Raw genomic sequence first — 21,217 nt, 5'->3', positions numbered from 1 at the left:
CATATGTAATGATGATCATAGTCCTCAGTGGCTTTGAAATATATTAGTTTATACATACATTAACCTCAGAATAAATTCATTAGGTTTCTGTAAGTTCATTCTCCACACATTCATTTCAGTAACAACCTATATGTTGTATGCAATACATGCCTATATATTCTATTATGACAGTCACTTTATGATTACTATAATGTAAAATTTTATTTTTCCTTAAGATAAGTAAACAGAACAGGGAAGCTTTTCCCCTGAAACTTTCAGCTATACAAAAAGAAAAAAGGAAGTTCAACATTACTAAGTACCTTCTTTATCATCATGACGTATGACTGCATCCTGTATCATATCAGCAAGATTAAAATGAACTCTATTCTTTCCATGTTTCAGTTTTTTCACGTAGCCCTCTCGTTTCTGGAAAGCTTTTTCTCGTTCATAATATGCCTTTATTTGGTCACAGCGCATCCGCTTCACCAGCCGCTGCCGCTGGCCAAGAGGGAGGGACTCCAGCAAGCACTGCTCAATTTCCATCTCATGGGACCGAAAAACATTACATAGCTGGAAACAGCCTGTAAAAAATTAAGAAGACACACACATTCAGATCATATAACAGCACAGTTTCAAATGTGCCATGAAACCTCCACCAATTTTCTTGTTGTCCTTTCTAACCACGTGTAAGTCTACCATGTGAGCTCCTCCCACTCAACCAATGCCGACTATAGAGAGCATATATCATTATCATTTACTTTTTGGAAACAACACATAACTAATTCCATTGAATCACTGATGCATTTTTTAAAAGCTAACTCAGTTCACATAAACAAACGTGAACAGAAAAAGGTCTGAAAGTTCAAATGTGAGATGGGCAAAATACCTAAATAATTCAGTATCATTCAAGCAGCTCACATTTGCTTACAAACAAGACACTATTATGCAGAGAAATGCCAGTCTGATGCCCATGCTTCCTTTCTATTCATTTTATCTTGCTTTAGGTTAGCAAATTCCTGTTATTCAGTGAGAAGAAAAATCATCATATCATGAGTTCATTAGCATGCAGTGGGTACTCATGCAACTATCTATGAAAAACATCAAAGTCACCTGAGATTCGTAACTATGTGTATGACCTTTTTTTGCATTGTATAAAGCTATCCAAATGAAATCACCTAATCAAATTGTCAGATACTGAAATCTTCATGTGGAAACCAATCACAAACATTTCTTTGATTCAGCTAATCCAAACGTTCATAGCATTACCTTTAAGTCAGATTCCTCTTTTGTTGTTACCGTTAAATCTGGTATTTTTACTGACATTGCAACAACAATGATGTTGTTTTCCATTATGTTCTCTTTTCCACCGAGCGAAGACCGTAAGAGACTACTTGTTGCTAAATGCTTTTCAGGGTACAGTTCTGTTACAAAAGGAGACTAGTGGATGGTCAGCTAATTTTATTGCTCAAGGCCTTGGATGTGAATCCACATCCATCAACAAAGTACCCACTAACCTACCCTAAGACCCTTTGATGTGATGGCTGGAGACCACCCAATCACCTCTATGTTCTATTTTGTATACATACTTAAGTTTCCTTCATATGGAAGCTAGGTGCCCAAATATGTAATTTCTAAGGACTGCAGCAGCCCAGGTGAGAGAGGTGTTCTCTCCTTGGTTTGACAGGAGAGCTCTTGAAGGGGATGTAAACTCAAATCACCTTGGGCAGTTAAGAAATACTGTGTAAGCATTACTGTGCAACTTTAATTAGGCCTGCTTTTGTCTACTCGTTTTGCTAAATCTGCAATTACATCATCAAAGGACCCCTACCACATTCAGGGCACTAGCTGAGTAGTGCTTACTAAATGACCACTTTGTTTCTTCCTTGTTGCTTGACATACGTCTGATCTACTGAATACCATTCAAACCCTGCTCTGAAGGCATAATTAATAATTTCCTGACAGGCTTTTGTAAGGCTCAAATCATCATAGCACATAAATGCTTCACAAATATTTATTTATTTTCATTTAAAAAAAAGAGGAATAAAGGGGCATTCTTATCTACATTCTCAACTGAAGAACCGAAAGACAATGATTTTCTTTTTAAATCACTAATTTTGCATGTCCAATTCAAGAATTCTATATTCTTCCCTTGAAGTTTTTTGGTTTGGTTTAAAGGCATAGTATTGTATAAACTATTATGTATTATAATACCATAATAAAATAGTATCAAAGTGATAGTCCTAGGTCTGCATGCCAATCACTCTATAAATTATATCTTACATTATATATTTATTTATTATTTTGTATCATAAGTTATATATTGTATTCTATTATATAGTCTATTATATGTACTCACTACGAATTAGAACCCAAGGTCTCAAACCAGACTTCCCAAAATTGAGAAGCACACATTTATGCAAGAAGTGCCCAGAGTGTCTTGCTAAGACAATAAATGACAGAAGCAGACACAGAATACAATTCTACAGGTCAAGTTCAGTCAACTTCTTTTAACATAGGCTACCCTTTCCCTCCCTGTAATTTCTGCTCCATTCTTAGCATGCCCTTCTAGTTAGGAGAAAATGAGCTGCCAAACTCGAAAACTGGAAAACAAGTATTGGCTTGCATTAAGCCAAAACACAAACCCTTTCTTTTTGTATATCAAAAGCCAACAACTCCTTCTGTATAAAAGAAAATTTTCCATTTGACCTTAAATGATGCACTTCATTTCTGAGCACATTGGAAGAAAGAAGGAAATGAAAGGGTAGCTCCGTAAAGCTGCAGAAGATGTAACTTTATTCCCCACTTCAGCCCCAGTGTTCAAAGCATTCAATCAAACAGATGTGCACTCAGACCATCCTCCGCCCAAGGTAGTCTGCGACTGCATCTCCTTTCTGTCATGACAGGACTGGGGAATGAGCAAACTTCAACTCTTCCCAATTAGAATTGTTCTGCTTTGTATAAAATATTTCAGTACCCATGCCTTAAGCCTACACAGTATTTTCAGCTTTTAAAAGTCTAAGCTTATACCCTAACACATAAATCTGGATATAGTGCCTGCCAGCCAGGCTTGCAGCCTCAGAGGGAAAAACAGGTTGCTGTGTTAAACCATGTTTGAAAAGGTAGCCAAGAGTCCAGCTGTACCAGTTTTACCTCTGCTCTGTTGCTTCCTTCTCTTTTATGAAGGGAAGAAGGAACAGCCATGCATTTGGGCTCTGACAGGCTACAGCTGAAGTTGCTGTCCATATCTGGAAAACTCAACGAAGGGTGAGAATAGCTGCTCTTCCTAGTCTTAGCTGTAAATCAGCATCTTTTGCTGACAGACTTTTAACTGTATCTTTGCTTTTTCCTTAGCTTAGCTCATGTGCAGCCTCTGCTCTTAGGAGAAACTGGCAGTGTTCACTGCCACGTCACAACTGAGACTGGTGCAAGCTGTAGGAGACCTTTGCTGTCACAGTGCTCTGCTCCTCCAGGGTGAGAAATCAAACAAATTAGCTTAATGTCTTGGTCAAATAAAGCACAGCAAAGATGAGCTCATACAGCCAGACTCCACTTCCAGGAAGGATGTGGCTGGCTTAGTGTCCTCTGCCTCTCTACCGGGATGATTTTCAGCCTGCATGAATGCCCATCTATTTGCTCCATGAAGCAACAGTGCTTGACTGCCAGAACTGGCCTCACATAGAGGTTTCCAGTGTGTGGCCAGAGTCAAACAATTCAGGCTGATTGAGAAGAGGACTCTTAATCCACTTGGGCACTGGTCTCAGCTGAGAAGCAGACTTGCAAATGGGATTTTTTTGTCTCAGCACATCTGGAACCTGATACATCCCAGCTGAGATCAGTATCTGACCATGGATCCAACAGCTGCAGGTCAGCAGCCTCATTAGGTTAAACCTGCATGAAACAACATAGACACAGACAAGGCAAACCCTCTGAATTAATCTTTCGGATGCTCATCTTTAAAGCATGCAACATTCAGTCCCAGTTTTAGAACCAGGCAGACCCCTGCTCTGACTGGTGGCCTACTGAGCATGGGGAGCCACCAATGGCACAAAAAGCAGAGCTTCCAGGCTGTAATCCCATGAGAGATGGACTCAAACCCAGGAGGGTTATAGACATACTTCTGGAGAAAATTCTGGCTATTGCTTAGTGCCACTTTGAGCAGGGAGTTAATCACCAGCATCAGGTCACATAACCTTCTCTTGTCCAGCAGAGTCTTGAAAACCTCTATCAACAGATTCTCCAAGTTATCTGGGTAACCTGTTCCAGTGCTGCACCACCTTCTATCTAAAATGTCTTGGGGGTTTTTGGTGGCCGTTATCCCTTGTTACTACTTTCACTACTGAGAATAATTCAGCTTTGCCATTTCTGTAATTATCCCAGCAGCCTTCTGCTGCCCTCACTCCACTTCCTCAGTGTCCCTCTTACATACATACTTGCAGATGCAGCTTCACTAGCCCCAAGCAGCAGCAGACATTGACTTCCCTCAGTCTGCTAGCCACTCTCCTAACATGGACAACTATGTGGTTTACCTTATTTACAACCAAGCACGCAGGGCTAGCTCCCATTCAACTCTGTGTCCACTGTAATCCCAGAACCCTCTTCAGCAGGGCTGCAGCTCAAGTCAGTGTTCCCAGCCACGAGCACCTGCCACCACCACAGAACACCAGCCCCACTACATATGGGCCTCCCGGCGGGCGCCCTTTATACCCTAGGGCGGGGCGGGGCTCGTGCTCATATATGGTCAGGCGTCGAGAAACTTCTCTCAAACAAGGTGTTTCATTGGCCGAGGGCCCTGTCTGTTGCCCGAAAGGCCTTGCCTTTCTTTCCGGCCGCTGTGCGGGCCCGGCGCTTGAGCTACGAAGCGCGGCTTCTGCTTTTAACCCTTTCCTTTCCGCGGTCGAGAAGTTGTGGTCTCTGTCAGGGCGGCTTATACCCGCCACACCAACGCACAGGGTTGGTCTGTCTCGGGCATGAAAATAGGCACTTCCCTGGTTGAAATGGCCCAAGTTTCTGTCAGGCCAGTCCTCAGGATTAAGCTTTACCATGCAAAGCATGCCAGCCACGCTGTCCTAATCGAGCATTGCCAGCAGCAGTGACAGCTTCAGCTGTAAAGAAAGCCTCCAAGAGAAAATAGCTGCTAAAATCCACAGCTTCATTAGGCAGGTGTAAACCATTACTGTTCAGGGACTGACGGCCAGGCTCCAGCCGGGCCGGAGAGAGCAGCTGTTGGAGCCTCCTGAAGGGTAACGGGCAGCAGGTCTGTCCAGCCTTTTCCTTCTGTGTATGAGAAAAACGGCACAAACCGTCACACTGAACCTGGTACAAGAACCTTGTACAGGACCCATCCAAATAGCTGAAGATGTATGGAAAACAGGATCTCAACCAGAGCTGGTTCTGAGTATGCTAGTCAGGAGGCAGCGTGGTAACGTGAGGAAAGGCTGGTGGGTAGGGAGAAAGGCTGCCTTCTGATTCAATTTGCGTAAGAATTTATATCTCATTACATAAGATATCATATTTGAAGATTATTTCATGTGGTTCTTGCCTCAGTGTACGACGAATTACAGTTATGTACAGCGATTCGATAAGGTCACTGTGCCTGTCATGATATATTGCACTGGATAACTCATTAGCAGTGTCTGCATCAAAACACTGCAAAAGCTTACCAGGGTATTTTTTATTTAATGAGATGCCCTGGACCCAAACAACTAGAATAAACATGATTGTCACTAATATCTGGTTTTAAGGTCTGTACCTTCTATATAAGCATACAATATAAAAACCTTTATGAAACACTGAAATATCAAAACCAGTGATCCTTTTATTATATCACATTGGTTATTAACTAGCACAGGACAAAGGAAGTCACTACCACTGTAACTAACAGGGAAAAAAAATGTTTCAAGGATGCTTGCTAGTGTAGAACTGCTTCACGGACTGGGTCCATCCTGAACCACTAGAAAGAGAAGAATCATTGCTACAAAACAATCTGTTCATAAAATCGTAGCAATTTACTCACAATTGGACAGAGTGCCAATTGCGTTACACCACAAATTAGAATCTTGATCCTGCCTGTACAGACAAGAGATTTCTGAGCAAAGAGGAACTGCTTGCTTTGAATTGTCACCAGTTCTCACTGTGAGGGGAGAGAAGGAAAACGCTGTGGCAATACAAGCACCAGCTCCTGAACAACATGAAGAGCTTGGGAAGGGTGATGTGACATAAACAGAGAGGAAGAATGTGATTGCTGCAGGCATTTTCTTCCATCTGCTGTAGGTGATTTGAGTAACTTTACGGCATGCAGGAACATTTTTGCCGTACCTCTTTTCAGAAACCGTATTGATACAGCTTTCTTTTATATTTCCATTTCTTACAGCTTTATGTTACTTCACTTAGTCACTTGCTCTGGCATTTAAATTGGGAGTCTAGTCATCCTAAAAAAAATGCACCTCAGATGGTAATTCACATTGCCTGGGGGTGATTACGCTCCTATCTAATCTGGATCACATGTCAGGAGGCATTTCCAGAATGTGAAGCCGAATGCTTATACACATGTTCACACAGGCACTACAAACAAAACACATTTAAAACTGGCTAGCTAAACATATTGACAGTACTAACAAATATATGTGGGAAAAGCATGCAGTGAGCAGCAAGTTCTTTGGAACTTACAGACCCAGATACATAGATGGTGTAAATCAGTGCAGCTTCATGCAGTTCAAAAAGCTGCATTAATTTACACCCCATGTTTGATAACAGAAATCAGACCAGAAACTAGAGCACTGACCCTTTCAGTAATGCACTTTGCCGTTATCATAATGACTTTACTACATATGATGATTTTGTGCTACGAACAATACATATTATATAAATTTACTGTATTAAATTAGAAATAATTATTTATTAGTATTTATGCAGCTGAACTGAATTCCATATGAAATCAGCGATACAAATACAATAGCCTAAATGAAGTTACGGTGTCTGGATCACAGATCAATGCATTTTTTAGAGGTGCCCTCTTCAGAAATCAAAAATTATTATGTATCATCTACTGATCCTACAGTTTCAAAAAGAAACACTTCTTATCCACAGAAAGGGCTAGATCAGTTTAAATCCATCTCAAATTGCAATGTTGAGGTTGGTATCAAAATACTTGGATTTGAAAGTCCTTTGTTTGGCACAGGGAAAATTACTTACCATTTGAACAGGCTCTCCATTACGTTTATTAAGCTGTAACTGAAGCGCGGTGCTCATAACCACTTAGCCTGATTTTAACGGCTAAAGCGTTTTCATCAGGTCAGCAGTGCTCTGCTCACTGTAGCGATGGGCTTATTCCTTTTCTTTTTCTTTGGTTCCCTTCCCCACCCCACAAGCAGATAATCATGAGGGAGCGGTATAAATGTAAACTATTTACCTTGTAAAAAATGTAAAGAATTCAATTAATGCCAAGTCTTCTGAGAATAAATTACATTGCAGTAAAGGAGCTGACGTGCTTCTCCTGTTCTTGGCTCCACAGAGCTTCTTTTGGGTATAATTACAAAGTTAGGGCTCTTAAATGACACGATATACAAAGCTTCCTCATTTTCTGCTTAACAGCCAACTCTGTCTTTGCTGAAGAGCAATCCTGAGAGCATTCAAGCAACCATCCTCTTATAAAACCTTACTACTGTATGCTGCTCTTCAAGAGCCTTTCAATGTGACTAGACTGGTAAGCAGGAACTGCAATCAATTTCCAGCTTGATACCAAAGAAAAGTTACTTATCAGACACTATTAATCAACTCTACAGGCTTTCTAATAGACTCTATTATCTATCTATCTATCAGCAATTCAGTGAAGTTACAGCAGCATTCTCTAAAAATTTATTGTATTTAAATCAAAGAATCAACCAGTTTGGGATCTTGCCTTCATAGTGATAGAAGACAGCCTGAATAATAATGAATCAAATATAACAGAGGGCTCTGCATTGTCATTTGTGATTTATGTCATGTAGCAGTCTGTAACATATAGATATTTTTTGTTCTATGTAAGTCATTAACTATGTGCCAGCCTATTCAATGAACAAAGCCAAACTGCCCGCCCATGCACTGGCCTTCAGTGTAATAAAACACAGGTTTCAAATATATATGTAAGGGCTTCTTCCCATTTTTTAGAAAAAAAATATCATTATTAATTTCTTGTGCCTGTCTTGAAGTGCAGGGAACTCACAGGTCTGAATGGTCTGAAAGGAACTGTGTATATCCCAGAGCAGTAGTCCTCATCTGTGGATCAGATCCAGAAACTACGTGAATGCAAGCAAAATGAACAGACACGATCTGCTGGAGCTCATACTGTTTCTTTTGGTAAAGTTGCTATCTGCATATCATCCCTACTGCTGTCATCCTTCCATACTCCCTTGGAGGATGAGACAAAGATGCAGTCTGGATTCCGACAAACCACAGCATGCCTCAAGTACTCAAGTTCTCCTGCAAACATCAGAACCTTTTGTAAAACAAACTAAAACACCATTTACTGCTCTGGAGCACTGGATTTTCCAACTGAAAAGACTGCATGCTCTCAAAGATGAGTAAAACACATTAACCCATTCATTTCTTCTCATATAATATTCCAGATAATTGAGCTTTTAGGAGATGGAAGTCTGTCCTCAAGCTGGATTCAGGGCTGTATTGTAGCATCTCCAAATAATGACTGTCCAGACAATAGGCTGAAACACTACCTACTGCTCTTCTGGACTTCAAGGTAGGCTTCTTAGCAATTGGTCCATGAAACTTGGGATCCATAAAAAAAAAAAAAGGGAAAAAAAGTTGATTTTGGATACCTTTATTCTAGTACATAAAAGAAGGGCAGGAAGCAATCTGGCTTGCCAGTGAAGTGTTATGTACTGGCTCATGTTCACATGGTGAAGGTTCATGCAGAATAAATGAAACATATCTAAATTGCATAGCACGTGGTCCTGATTCTCCTGTGATTATCATGCTCTGCTGTTGTGCTGTAAGACATAATTATCTTTTTTGCAGCTTCTAAATTTCACAGTGTCTAAAGTGGAGACTGCACTGCAACATAGCAGAAAGAAATTTTACAACATAAAACCAAAGGTGTCTGTAAATGTTCTAGTAAGTAGTAGAAGAACATTTGTAGGCAGGGAACAGTATTTGAGGCTACAAAGCCTTTTGAAATAGATGAAAGATTGGACAGGGCACAGAGCGCATAATTTGGAGGAGTTTCATCCATCCTGTCTATTGGGAGAGCTCTCTAGCCCATAGCCTTTGCCATAGAAAGGGCTAGTTGGAACTGTTCAAAACTGAGCCAACAAGCTAAATAACAATCCTGTAGACCACCAGAGGTCCAACACCTTACCCTCTTTTTTACGCAGTGTAGACAGACCCTTTGAATCTTTTCCTACAAATGCTGTCTAGCCACCTTAACTTCCATTCTCCTTGCAGCAAGGTAAGTGGTGCAGAGGGCAATTCTGCATGGCAATGCATTTCACCCAAGGAAGAAGGAACTTACTTGCAGTAGGCTTAAATTTCCTTGCAACATACTTGAGACTACTTGGTATCTTCTGTGACAAGAGATTCAATGCTTAGTAAGCTAACCCTGATACCCATGTAGTAGAAAAGCAATGTTATAATTTCTAACCATAATGAAATAGTTGTACGACATTCCCAGGCAATGTAGTACCAAACACTGCTCACTTGTTTGAATAAACTGTGTCATGATTAACCTGGTTTTGAAACATTTGCTTGAAACTGGGTAACAGGTTTGGAAATTATGATGGGAAGCAAAACTGAAAGATGCACATGCACACACACGAGTAACATAATCACACAGACTTTTGTTTCCTTAGGAAAATCAAAGCAAAATATGCTTATATGTTTCCCAGTGATTAACAATATTATTCCTAAAGCAGCTAATTTAAAATTTTTTTAAAGAAATTTTGTAAGTGCCTGTGTCAGGATCTGAAGAGAGTTTAAAGTAATCAAAAATCTACAGTCATATGATTCAAACTGACTGCACTAGTACATTTTTAAGCTATATCTATATATAGACAAGTTAGAAGAAAAACTAAATTGGCTGTTTGAGCTACCCCTTATAATCTTTTGTTCACTTTTGGATCTATGAATTTATGTCACTCATTATTTGGGATTTCCAGAAGCAAGCAATGTATATTTGTTAGATTAATATAAAGCACTTAATAAGGCTTGTAACTCACCAAGCCTTTGAGAAAATAACATCAACGTGTTTGGTCATATTTTAATAATCTAAACTGCTATAAATCACACCAACAGCAAGTAAAACTCAAGAAGCTCCAAATCAGAAGGGACAACAAGAGCAACGAAGATCCAGGTTTGCCAAATGACAATAAAAAAGATAAGAAGAAAGAGATGAGAAGTCCTCTAGAAAAAATACCTCCTTTCAGTCCTTGCACAGACCTGGCTGTCTTTATTTGGCTGCAATGCAAAACTTACAAAGCTGCAACTAAGCTGTGAAGATAAGAGTTATTTCCTTACAGTGCAGTAAATGGAGATGTAATAATACATTCATCTCTAGTCCACACTTTCAGATATAGGACAGAGGGGAGGGGAGGACATGCATGTGGGAATAGATGCACTAGAAAATTCTTCCTGCCGTCACAGTATAATATAAAGGGCTTGTTACGCAGACCAAGGACACTCAGATCACAATAAGCAATGAAAAACACTAAGACTGTTGCCAGTACTTGTAAATCTGCAACTTTGAAGGGTGAATTAACACGTAGGTGCACAGTGAGAGGAAGCCAAAAATCACAGCTGCTACGCCTCAAAGGTACTGAGAAAGTTGAACAGCAGCAGAAACCACCAACTGTTTTACCATAAATTAATGTCTGAACAAAGAAACAAAAAAATCAGATTGTTTCAAAACCTGGGGCAGTTCTTTCTTCACAGACATTCTCAGATACCACTATTTAGGGTTGCAAATATGCCAAGGATCAAGAGGCATACAGCATATGAGAATTACAGCAAACACAGGAGAAAAACACATAAATCAAAATTTGCAAAAGCATGCATGCAGTAAATTTAGTTAAAAAAAAAAAAAAGGAAAGAAAAAGGTATATATGGATCAAGACAAAGAGGATATTCAGTACCATACATCACAGATAGTCAAAAGCCAAAAGGGAAACAGTGGTTCATGGACCTAACCAGAAGGACTGGCAAGCACACAGGAAAGGAAATCTGTGCCAAGTGGACTGTGGTTCTACATGCAATCTAATAATTTACAGAGATTACTGTGAAGTAAAAGCAGATGGAAAACTAGTTTACAGTACAGTGGAGCTAACAAAAATTCTGCAGCAGAGCTAATATGTAGGCCTTTGGTCACTGTTCAGTGTACATCAAGGGACTGCCATCTCAGTTTTCAAATAGCAAAAGGATTGGAAACAGGCCGTCCTCCTTTCTGCAGAAAGGCAACTTATCTGGAATACTGCATTCAATTCTAGACAGTCAAACTGGAGCAGTTCAAAAGAAACTACCACAAATGGTTCTGGGGCCTGAGGGACTGATTTATGAGGAAAGATGAAAAGAATTAAATTTGCATAGCTTAGCTAAGCAGTGACTAAGAAAAGGCAAGTTAACAGAAATTTGAAGGGTGAAATGGAAAAAGAAAGGTTATATAGCATAAAAAGGAAGGGAATTTTGAACAATAAAATGAATTTAGTAGAGTGTAAATTTAGGCAGAGTACCAAGATAAAAATAACACATGTGGATGAGATTAACAGGTAGGACCACAAGATTCCTTGTTTGGTACACTGGGTGGATAGCCACGCAAAAGCACCAATGTGGGCACAGCAGTCCAATACTTCTGGCACTCAAGGCAGCTCACTCACTCAGCTCTGGCACCTCAAGATGGCTCTGCAAAGTTCTGTAAAGACAACCCTCCAGTAAAGTGGAGAAGCAACCAGGGGGGAATTTCTGGTATGTAGAGCTACACCATTGGTATCTAAAAGACTTCTCTCCCTTGCGCTGGGGGGATAGTTATTGGGTATGTCCCAGGTAAGCCTGGGCTATGGCCAGAATAGCAAGGATGGTTGCTAGTCTGAGCTGGATCTTCATGGATAACTGAAAATGAAAGCAGGCTGAGCAGCTGTTGTGACAACAGAGTTGGGGTGGTTTAACCCCAGCCAGCAGCCAAGCACCTTCCACATCTACCATCTAGCATTATACTCATGGTCATGTAATACTATAGCACAGCTATATGGGCACATAAAACATAAGAAGTAGAAGCGCAGAGAATCACTATCACACTTGTTTGTGAACATGCGTAGCAGTATCACTTCTGGGTTAAGTTAAAATGGGGAAATCCGGTTGATTATTTGTCTGAAGAAGAAGAAAAAGAAGAGGAAGAAGAAGAAAATGAAGAGGAAGAAGAAGAAAATGAAGAGGAAGAAGAAGAAGAAACTGAACAGCTTCATCTCATCTGACAAACTGAAAAAAAAGCATAGCGTCAATGGATGGACACCAAGTCTACATGAAACTTCAAGTTCCTTCACCAAGGAATTAACTAGACAGACACAAAAAGTGCTTCAAAGCTATTGAAGAAACTGAAGTAGAAATCAAAGAGAAATTATTACTGCAGCTCCAACATTACTGCTCACAAGACAGAAAAAGTGTCTCTCAGAGACACAATAAATCTATATATTCATGGGTGATTAGGAGGAATTAAATATGTCATTCAGACTGCCTTAAGAGCTTTACTTTTCACAACTCTCTATATGATTTACACATGCCATTTCTGTAACTAACATTATTAGTACTGCAGCTAACAAAATGAAATAATTGTGTCCAAAGCAAAGCACCTGAAAAGCAAGGTATTCATTTCACCTGCAATTGGAATATAAAATTTCTCCTGTTTCACATAAACTGAGTGCTCAGTAAGGGATACATTGGTTTCACCTATTTTCTTAGAGCCTCCTGCAATAAGCTACCTAAAGACAACAATACTACTCTTTCCACAAAGGCTGAAAAAAGGGGAAATTTCTCCATGCCTGCCTCCCTCCTTCCTCCTCCTTCCACCTCAGCTTAGATGTCAACATTTACAAAACTTCTACAGGAGAAAGCTCTGATTCCTTATACAGTAAAAGGATCATATTTGAAAGCCATAGATTAGCTTTCAAAATATGACCTTAATAAATTGCTCCATTTTCTGTAGATGTCTTTACAAGGTCCCATATATATTTTTTATGTCATACTTCATAACAGGATTTGCGCCACATGGGACCACAGCAGGACTCCACCAGCCTGAGGTGGTATGGCCCAGATCTATTGCCTGTCTACATGGTCTGAATGTCACTTCGATCTCTTCTGAAAAGTCGTACTGCATAGAAAGACATTCATAATAGGATTTACAGCCAAAGATATCAGACTCCACGTCTTCCTTCTTCCCAAGAATAACATTTTCTGTTTTAAAATCAACTATGAAGTAAAAGAGAGTAAAGCACACTGGGTAAAAACCTAGTAATAAACGACCAAATGCTCTTCCACTGCTGCACTGTGCTCTCCTGTCCACACTCCTTGCCAGTTCCCATTCTTAATGGCTAAAAAGAGATTAAAATGGACTACATCCCGGCTCACAGAATCACCTTACAGATGGGGGGAACTCGTCAGGGACAGCTGTCTTTCAGTGTACAAGAATAGCACTGGCAAGGAAAACAGATTTGGAGATACTACTTGCATTTGTGTTTCTGCAGGTTACAACAGACTCATTCATGTCATCTGTTACCTGAGGGTATGTCCAGTAGTCAAGATACTAGAATTTGAAGATTTCTTTCAGCACGTCTTATTTTGCTGTTGTTTGCACTGAAGGCAGTTGCTTGAAAGCAAACAAATGCCAAATACACCTTTTAATAAACAATTAAAACATTATTTTTTTTAAATTGGCAGTGCTCCTTTATGATATATTAAAAAATTTGCATTAGGACAACTCTGTTCCAGATCAAACTAAACTTCTGTTGACTTAATTGATTTCCATTTGCTTAAAAACAAATTAGAATTATGTCAACTTAAAATTTTACTTGCTCTAAAATAACCATGTTTATACTGTGGCAGTTTTGATGAAGGTGTTAATTTCATTATCTACAAATATTTTCTCTTTTGTTTTACAGCTTACCAACTGTGCAAAATTTACCATGATGCAGTATATTAATTTGTCTGAATTGAGAAAGAAAAGGTATCGTGATTATTTGGAGCAAGAACTAACTTCAGGAGTGAAAATATGTTTCTTAGCCTCAAAATTTTCAGAAATTTTGTGAGGAAAAGTGCCTATATCACTACAGTTTCACATGTGGAAACAGAGAGGTTTGGGGTTTTTTTGCTGTTCTCTGTTCTTGCAGCTATCTTCTAAAAAATGTAATATCAGAATTCTGAAGCTTCATGCATGCTGTGCCAATATGGTGAGAAAATATGATACTTTGACCTTTACAATCTTCTCTCATCTTATTTTCAGGGTGGCTAGATTTCTTTGCTGTCAGCAGAATCACTATATTAGAAGAAAAAAGCACTCCAAATACCAAAAGTATAAGAGATTTCTTTATCATTTCCTTACAAGTTCACAGTAAAGTTTTCCACAGAAAATGCTAACGCTTCTCTCTCATGACAGATTTTTTACAGTGGGAAACAAAATGATGACATAAAAATTATTTTTCAGATGACTGTAATTTCCATCAAAAATATTACAAATAGATCCTATTTTTAGTTGAATACAAAGTTGGAAATCTTGTAGCCTTCAATTTTCCAAGTTAATATTGCTCCTCTTGCTCTTATTTCAAAATGTATTTTTCCAAATACCAATTTAATATATATCTTCATCTTAGTATAATTTTCAAATGCTATTCTAAGCAATTGTTATTGTTAGGAAAGTTGCTGTCAATTGTTACTGTTAGGAAAGTTTTATTTACTTGCACACACACTTGGCAAATTATTGGATGACCAGTATTACAAAAGTGCAAAGATAATTGGGCTACTGCCAGCCCAAAATATGTTTTTCCAAATATCACCTCCTATGTCTAAATACAGATATTAAATTAAAGGTTCTTTTTACATCTTCCCTGGCATCCAGTGTCATGATTTCTCACTTCCTGATATTTAGGCAAGGTGGAAAATTAGTTCAAATTAAAAAAATAACATCGAGTTTCTGTCATTGTCACATGAACCCAGGAACTGCAGAATAAAAATAAATAAAACAATCTAGTATCATAAGCTGGTACAGAACTACTAGTGTTCATAAGTTGTAAATAATTTCCTTTTTTTCTTGTTGGCTTGCACCTATCCTGTGATTACAGTGAGAGAGGCAGAGACACAAAGAGTTTAACAGAAGTAAAAATGTTCTCGCTGTGGCTCTACTTGTATCGAGGTTTGTAAGATAAAAACCATTTGTTCTTGGCTGAAGAATTAAAAAGCAGTTTTACCTAATTTTTCAGATATCCTTCAGGACATCTGAAGTATCATACTGACTAAACATTTTTTTAAAAAATCTGCATTCTATATCATTGATACATCAGACTCAGATTCAGTCTGTATAAATGGAATAAGAAATATTGTGTATTATATTAGCATTCCTTTTCTGGATTTTACAGTGTAAGCTTCTCAAACAAATACCTTTCATCAAAATCTCTTTTTTCCTTCCCCGAATTGCTTTATGCATCCTCACGGGATCTAAAAACTCCCAAGCAGTGGCTCATCACACATAGCTCCTCCTCTCGCTTTTTCTGGACTCCAGGAGAAGACGACTCCTGCCTCTTCCTCCCAGCTTCATTTTCAGTAGGCAGCGTCTCTCAGTTATGCTAGACATCTCATTTCAGTAATAATCTTAACCTTATGCCATAGGTCACAATATCATAAGCGTGTACAAGGAAAAGGAGGTTTCCCCTGCAGCCATGTTGTACTTAGCTCTCTTATTGCAGAAATAAACCATGACACAAGAGTTAGCTGACACCATCATGAAATATCAACCTAAACTAAAGGGATGGCTGTTGAATAAGGACTGGTACAGATGTCCTGCTTCTATTTACAGCTCTCCTTCCTACCACCTGCATAATTTTTTACTTTTTTGTGCCTTGGACTCCTCATCAGTGGCAGAGGACATGTCCAAGAGGACACGAGAATTCTCTGGGACACCATAAAATGGAATAACTAAATGAATACCACCTCCTGCCCAACCCTGGAATAGAAGAAATCCTGTTCATGGGAAGGAGAAGACACTTTGAAGACTTTGCTCACACCGCCATAGAGGCAAAGGGTTCCTGTGTCGCAGACCAACTAGGGGTCTCCAATTTTTCTCTTCAGGCTCCTCTTCTCTTCTTACTCAGTCTAAGCTACAGCAACTCACTCTATTGAAACAGATGAAATTTTCACAGGCTGTCTCACAGTAAGAAAGCTGACACGAAGGTATCACATGTTTCACCCACAGTATTGCTTCTTCATCCATGGGATAATCAAGTTCAAGTCCCCATCATCTGTAAACTAAAACTCATGTATCGTATCACATCTTCCCCCACCCCTTTCCAAGCTGCATATGGTTCAGGTAGAGTTATCGCTGTGGCACATCTCTGGAGCCTCAGAAGACTCTGGGTGATGCGAGATGGCTGAATCCCTTGGGAAAAGCACACAGACTGAATTTAAAGTGCTAAACGAGAGTTTGGGATGATATGCCTCTTTCCTCCGAAGAACCCTGGAATGTGCAAATGCAGTCTGTCCCATAACCCTGGTGAAAAGGGACAGACACCACCACAGGTGAAGTGCTCATCCAACTATGTCGAGATTTCTACCGGTTAATAATTTTACTGAAACAGAAAATACATTGAAATGGCAAGCTATGGAAAAGTGGGGTAAAATTAAATAAAATGGAAATCATAACAATGATCCACAGAATTTGCTCTTCTTTCATTCATAAATATAACAGTAATTTTGTTATCAAATACTCTGTGAATTGGTGTGAAAAATACTGAAGGTGACATTTGTGAGTACATTACTGCTGGCTTCGGCCTTTCAAGACAAAGTATACGATTAAGGTCCCTGGCACTACAGACAAAAGTCAAGACTAAATTTTTTTTAATGTAAGGAAAGACCCCAAAAGTATATGGGTTTTTTAAATACTGTGATTAGGAGGCAGCAAAAAGAAGGAATAAAGGTACAGGCTACAAGGTATCTGAAGAGGCTATAGCAAAATTTAAAGGCCAAATCTTTCAGTGCATCTTCTACTTTAATTAATTTTCTTCACGGGCAATTCTTGCCACATATTCAGATGCTGAAGGTAATAAGGGCTAGATGTTGGAGAGAATGGTTGTATTTCTTTTATATCTTGTTTCAAATCCTGAATTAAATTCACCAATAAACATCTAATTAGTATTTCCATCCCAGATCTCTGTAAGCATTGGTCCCTAACAAAGCACAATTCAGTGTTTCATAATTCATACAAAGAAGATAAAGGAATCGGAAACAGAGATAATCCGGAAAGAATGAAAGTAGAGTCTGATGTTCAGATTTGATGATCCTAATATTTGGATAAATTCACTTGGCTCAAACTTTCAGCTGGTGTGACTATAACTCCTTAGCAAGGTTTTAATTCTGTTTGCATTTATGCACCTCTATAGCATTTGCAGCGGAAATCAGACTCTCGAGTAATGAATTTAAGCCTTCTGACTAAAGTACTGTTTTTCTCAGTTACTTTTGCAGGTCCCCCAGAGGAAGTCCAGAGCACAGGTGGAAAACCACAGCCATAACATGTAAATGATGAAATATATGTCATAACTAGACATACAAGGGAGAGAAGATAGCAGCAAGGTGCTGCCTAATTTGCAAAATTACATTCACTTGTACAGTCTGTCACACAAATCATCGAGATAAAATGGTACCCAGCAGCTGGCAGGTAACATGTGGTACTCTCCTACCTACCACCATTCTCTCTTCTAAATAGCTCACGCTAGCTGATTGCCAAGGAGAAGCTGCTAGCACAGACAGGGACAGCTCTCGGAAGCAACGATGCTTGGCTGCAAAAAGGAGATGGGCACTAGCAGTGACAACACGAGCTGCTCAAGCAGGCAGACGCACATACAGCTTGTGTTTTAAATGCTGCAGGTGCCAGCTGAAGACAACATGATGGCTGCAGCAGGCCTTATTCCAGAGTGTTACTGGGATGAAAGACCTCACTGGGCATGGCCCCAAACAATCTGGTCTGACCACACAGCTGCCCCTGCTTAGAGCAGGAGGGTGGACTGGAGACCTCCCAAGGTTGGATCTTTCCAACCTGAAAGATCCTATAATAAGATGGCAAAGTATATCTCATTTTCACAGCCTACTAGTGAGAGCAGTGCACTGAAAAAATGAAAGAATATTAGTAAAATTGTACTAACACCATAGGGGAATAGCTATAGCCCTTCTCAGCTCAGATCTCCACACTTAATCTCTGCAGATATTGAAAAAACAAAGTGCAAACACATGCAGATGTCAGGCACATAGCACTACAGTTCATAAAATACTAGTTTTAAAGTGCCATTAATAAATATCTTTTAGATACTCCTCCTCTCCCGAAGTAGACCAAGAAAGAATGCTCTGCAAACACACTTCCTCTGGTTCAATGTCTTTTCCTTCTGATACAGAAATCATCGGTGAAATGGTTTAAAAACAAAGCAGGGTGTGAAGAGTCACATCCCAACCCCTGTGAGGTTCAGCTGCTCTCAGCAGATCTCAGAACATCGCTGGCACTGCCACCCTGCAGGCAGCCTTGGCCCATATCTGATCCCAGCTGTCTGCCAAACACAAACATTAGCAACACTATTGGCATGTTAAGTCAAATGGTAACACTCAGGGAAGGATCAGAGAGGAAGTGTTTCTCCTTCACTGATTACAGGCGGAGATGGAAGCGCTTTTGCCAATTCTGTATGGAGAAGCACAGGCAGTAAAAAGCCCTTCTGGCAGGCTCTAGGCAGCACCCATTGTCTTCTGAGGCACACTATTTGGAAGGAAAAGTGCTATGTGGTAAAATACCCTGATTTTGTAAGAAATCACTAATTACAAAATTCCAAATCTGGAAAAGAGGAAACAAATAATATTGCCAAAACTAATGCTGTACATCCCTCTGCTGTGTTTAAGTCCTCCATCCCTGCCCTCTAACCAACGCAATGAACACCCCAAGCAGTCATCATTCGCTTCCTTTTCCTCACGGTCATCCCCATCGCTTTCCAATTATGGAACCTATATTTTCATTGTAGAGTTACATATTTAATATGCTATTGAACACACACATGCCTGTGTATATTTGCTACAGTTTCGCTTTAAGAAAGTAATTCCAAAGTGAATAAAGATCGAACAATACTTTTCCAACATCTTCAAGATTGTTATTATGCCACAAATTACCCATTTGCACTTATCAAATCTTATTACAAGCTCAAAGATTTATTCTTAGAATGCACCTTTAAAACTATGCAGTAAACCTAATCTGTGCTTCTCTGCATGAACAGGGAATTTAGGCTTGTAACTCCCACCAGTATTAAAAGCAGTTCCATACACAAGTCCCCTTGAATCCAGACAAGAGGAAACCCTCATAAATCATTTTTCCTTGAATTACTAAAATACTTCCCAGGCACCTTAATTTCATATTAAAACATCAAAGAACCACATCACTCAGTTCTTAACTGCAACACAGTATTTTAAAAATAGTTTCAGAAATGTCCTTGGTACACTTAAGTCGTCAAGGACCACCATCTGGAGAGAAAACCTTTTACAGCAATATGCTATTTATTATGTGAAAACAGTGACATAATCACTAGAAGTCTGAAGTTTTCCAAGTCCTGCAGTAAAAAATAACTATGGCTAACAAACTACTAGTGGCTGTCTCCAAAACAAATATCTAAACAATAATTCATTTATCTGATGTAAAACCAGCAACTTCCATTCAGACCCTGGATGCTTTAAAGGGCAAACCCAAAAAGCTTGAAAAATGTGCAGCTAGGAAGACAAGCAGCCTTGAAAGGCAGACAAAAAAAAAAAAAAAACAACCCAAAAATGCTGCTAGGAATTTGCTCTGCATTGAATCAATACATTTAGCATAGATCCTAATTTCAGTCTTTAAGGAGGCAGCTTGCCTAATTCAAGGTTAAAAGTTCATTATAATTTTTTTTGTCTGTCACACCAAATAGCTAAATATTCTGATAAGGAAGGGATACAAGCATTTGATCTACAATAGATGATGAGATGTGCTCATAATTATGAAGCTGTTCTCATTTGTATTACCCTTGCAAAGTGTAAGAGCCATGTCCAAGGTTGTCCTTACAGGCGTCTTTAACATAATGCTAGGAATGACATGTTTCTTCCTTTTGGAAATTATTTTCTTGGGTGATTAATGTAAACAAAAGTTTTAAAAGCTGATCAGTATGAACTTCAGAATGAAGAGCTTTATCACACAGACAATGAAGTTGCCTCTGAACGGAGGAGAAAAAGAAACACTGTGCTCTGCCTGCATATTCACATGCAAAGTAACAACTCCCCGACAACCACGTTGACATCATGCAGCATCTGCCTTTGACTTTCTGCATATGCATTGAAAAGACACACCTCAGAAAAGAAAAAGACAGTTTTAAAATCAAAATAACCATTTTGTTACTTACAGCATTTGATAAAATGGTAATGAGACATTCTTTCATCTCAGGCTGTAGTCTTGCTACAGGCTTCAGCATTCTCTTCTGCTACAACTGTCATGCCCAGAAAATGCATTATTTAGAACCCTTCCTCAGGTATCCAGTACACCTCAGAATACATTATTTAATGGAGGTTCTGTTCCAGGATCTTGCAGAGGCTTCCAAGTCATCCTCACCCGACTGCTGGAGTTAAGATAAACCTCTGTGCGTCTTGAACCATGACTACTGCACGTGCTATTGTAGCACAATTGATTGACACCGCTCCTAATCCCACATCCCCAGGAATAGAAAGATTTAATTGGTGTGCACTTGCAGCCACATTCTTCCAGCACTGAGGTGTGCTGCTGCACTGCGGCTCTCACAGTCCTGCCAGTTAATGGCTTTTCAATAGCTTTCAAATGGCAGCAAACTAAGCTTGATGAGTGGGCTCGAATGAAATAGCAGAACAAGGGATCTTCAATTTTATTGTGCATGTTGTGCATTCGTGTGCCAAATGTGACCAGATTCTTAGCTGGTACTAAAACAGGATTATTTTTAGTTGCCACCAGTTGCTGTGTGAATAGGAAATTGATATAGGTTGC

The 21,217-nt window shown here is 39.4% G+C and overlaps 1 protein-coding gene across 1 annotated transcript in view; it reads right to left on the bottom strand.

Annotated features, from left to right (window-relative positions):
- The window catches only part of MYO16 (myosin XVI), a 305,367-nt gene extending 284,497 nt beyond the window's left edge, over positions 1–20,870 (bottom strand). Inside the window, exons 1-2 of the mRNA XM_010575622.1 lie at positions 20,607–20,870; positions 300–560 (exon numbers count right to left, since the gene is read on the bottom strand). Of these exons, the coding sequence (XP_010573924.1) occupies positions 300–560; positions 20,607–20,634 (289 nt within the window). The 5' untranslated portion in view covers positions 20,635–20,870. The remainder of the gene's footprint in view (positions 1–299; positions 561–20,606) is intronic.
- Between the last annotated feature and the right edge of the window lie 347 nt (positions 20,871–21,217).

The sequence above is a fragment of the Haliaeetus leucocephalus genome, unplaced genomic scaffold (assembly GCF_000737465.1).
Source record: "Haliaeetus leucocephalus isolate CR32 unplaced genomic scaffold, Haliaeetus_leucocephalus-4.0 Scaffold495, whole genome shotgun sequence".
Lineage (NCBI taxonomy): Eukaryota > Metazoa > Chordata > Aves > Accipitriformes > Accipitridae > Haliaeetus > Haliaeetus leucocephalus.
The sequence above is the reverse complement of the archived record's forward strand: the minus strand, read 5'-3'. Positions and strand labels throughout refer to the sequence as shown.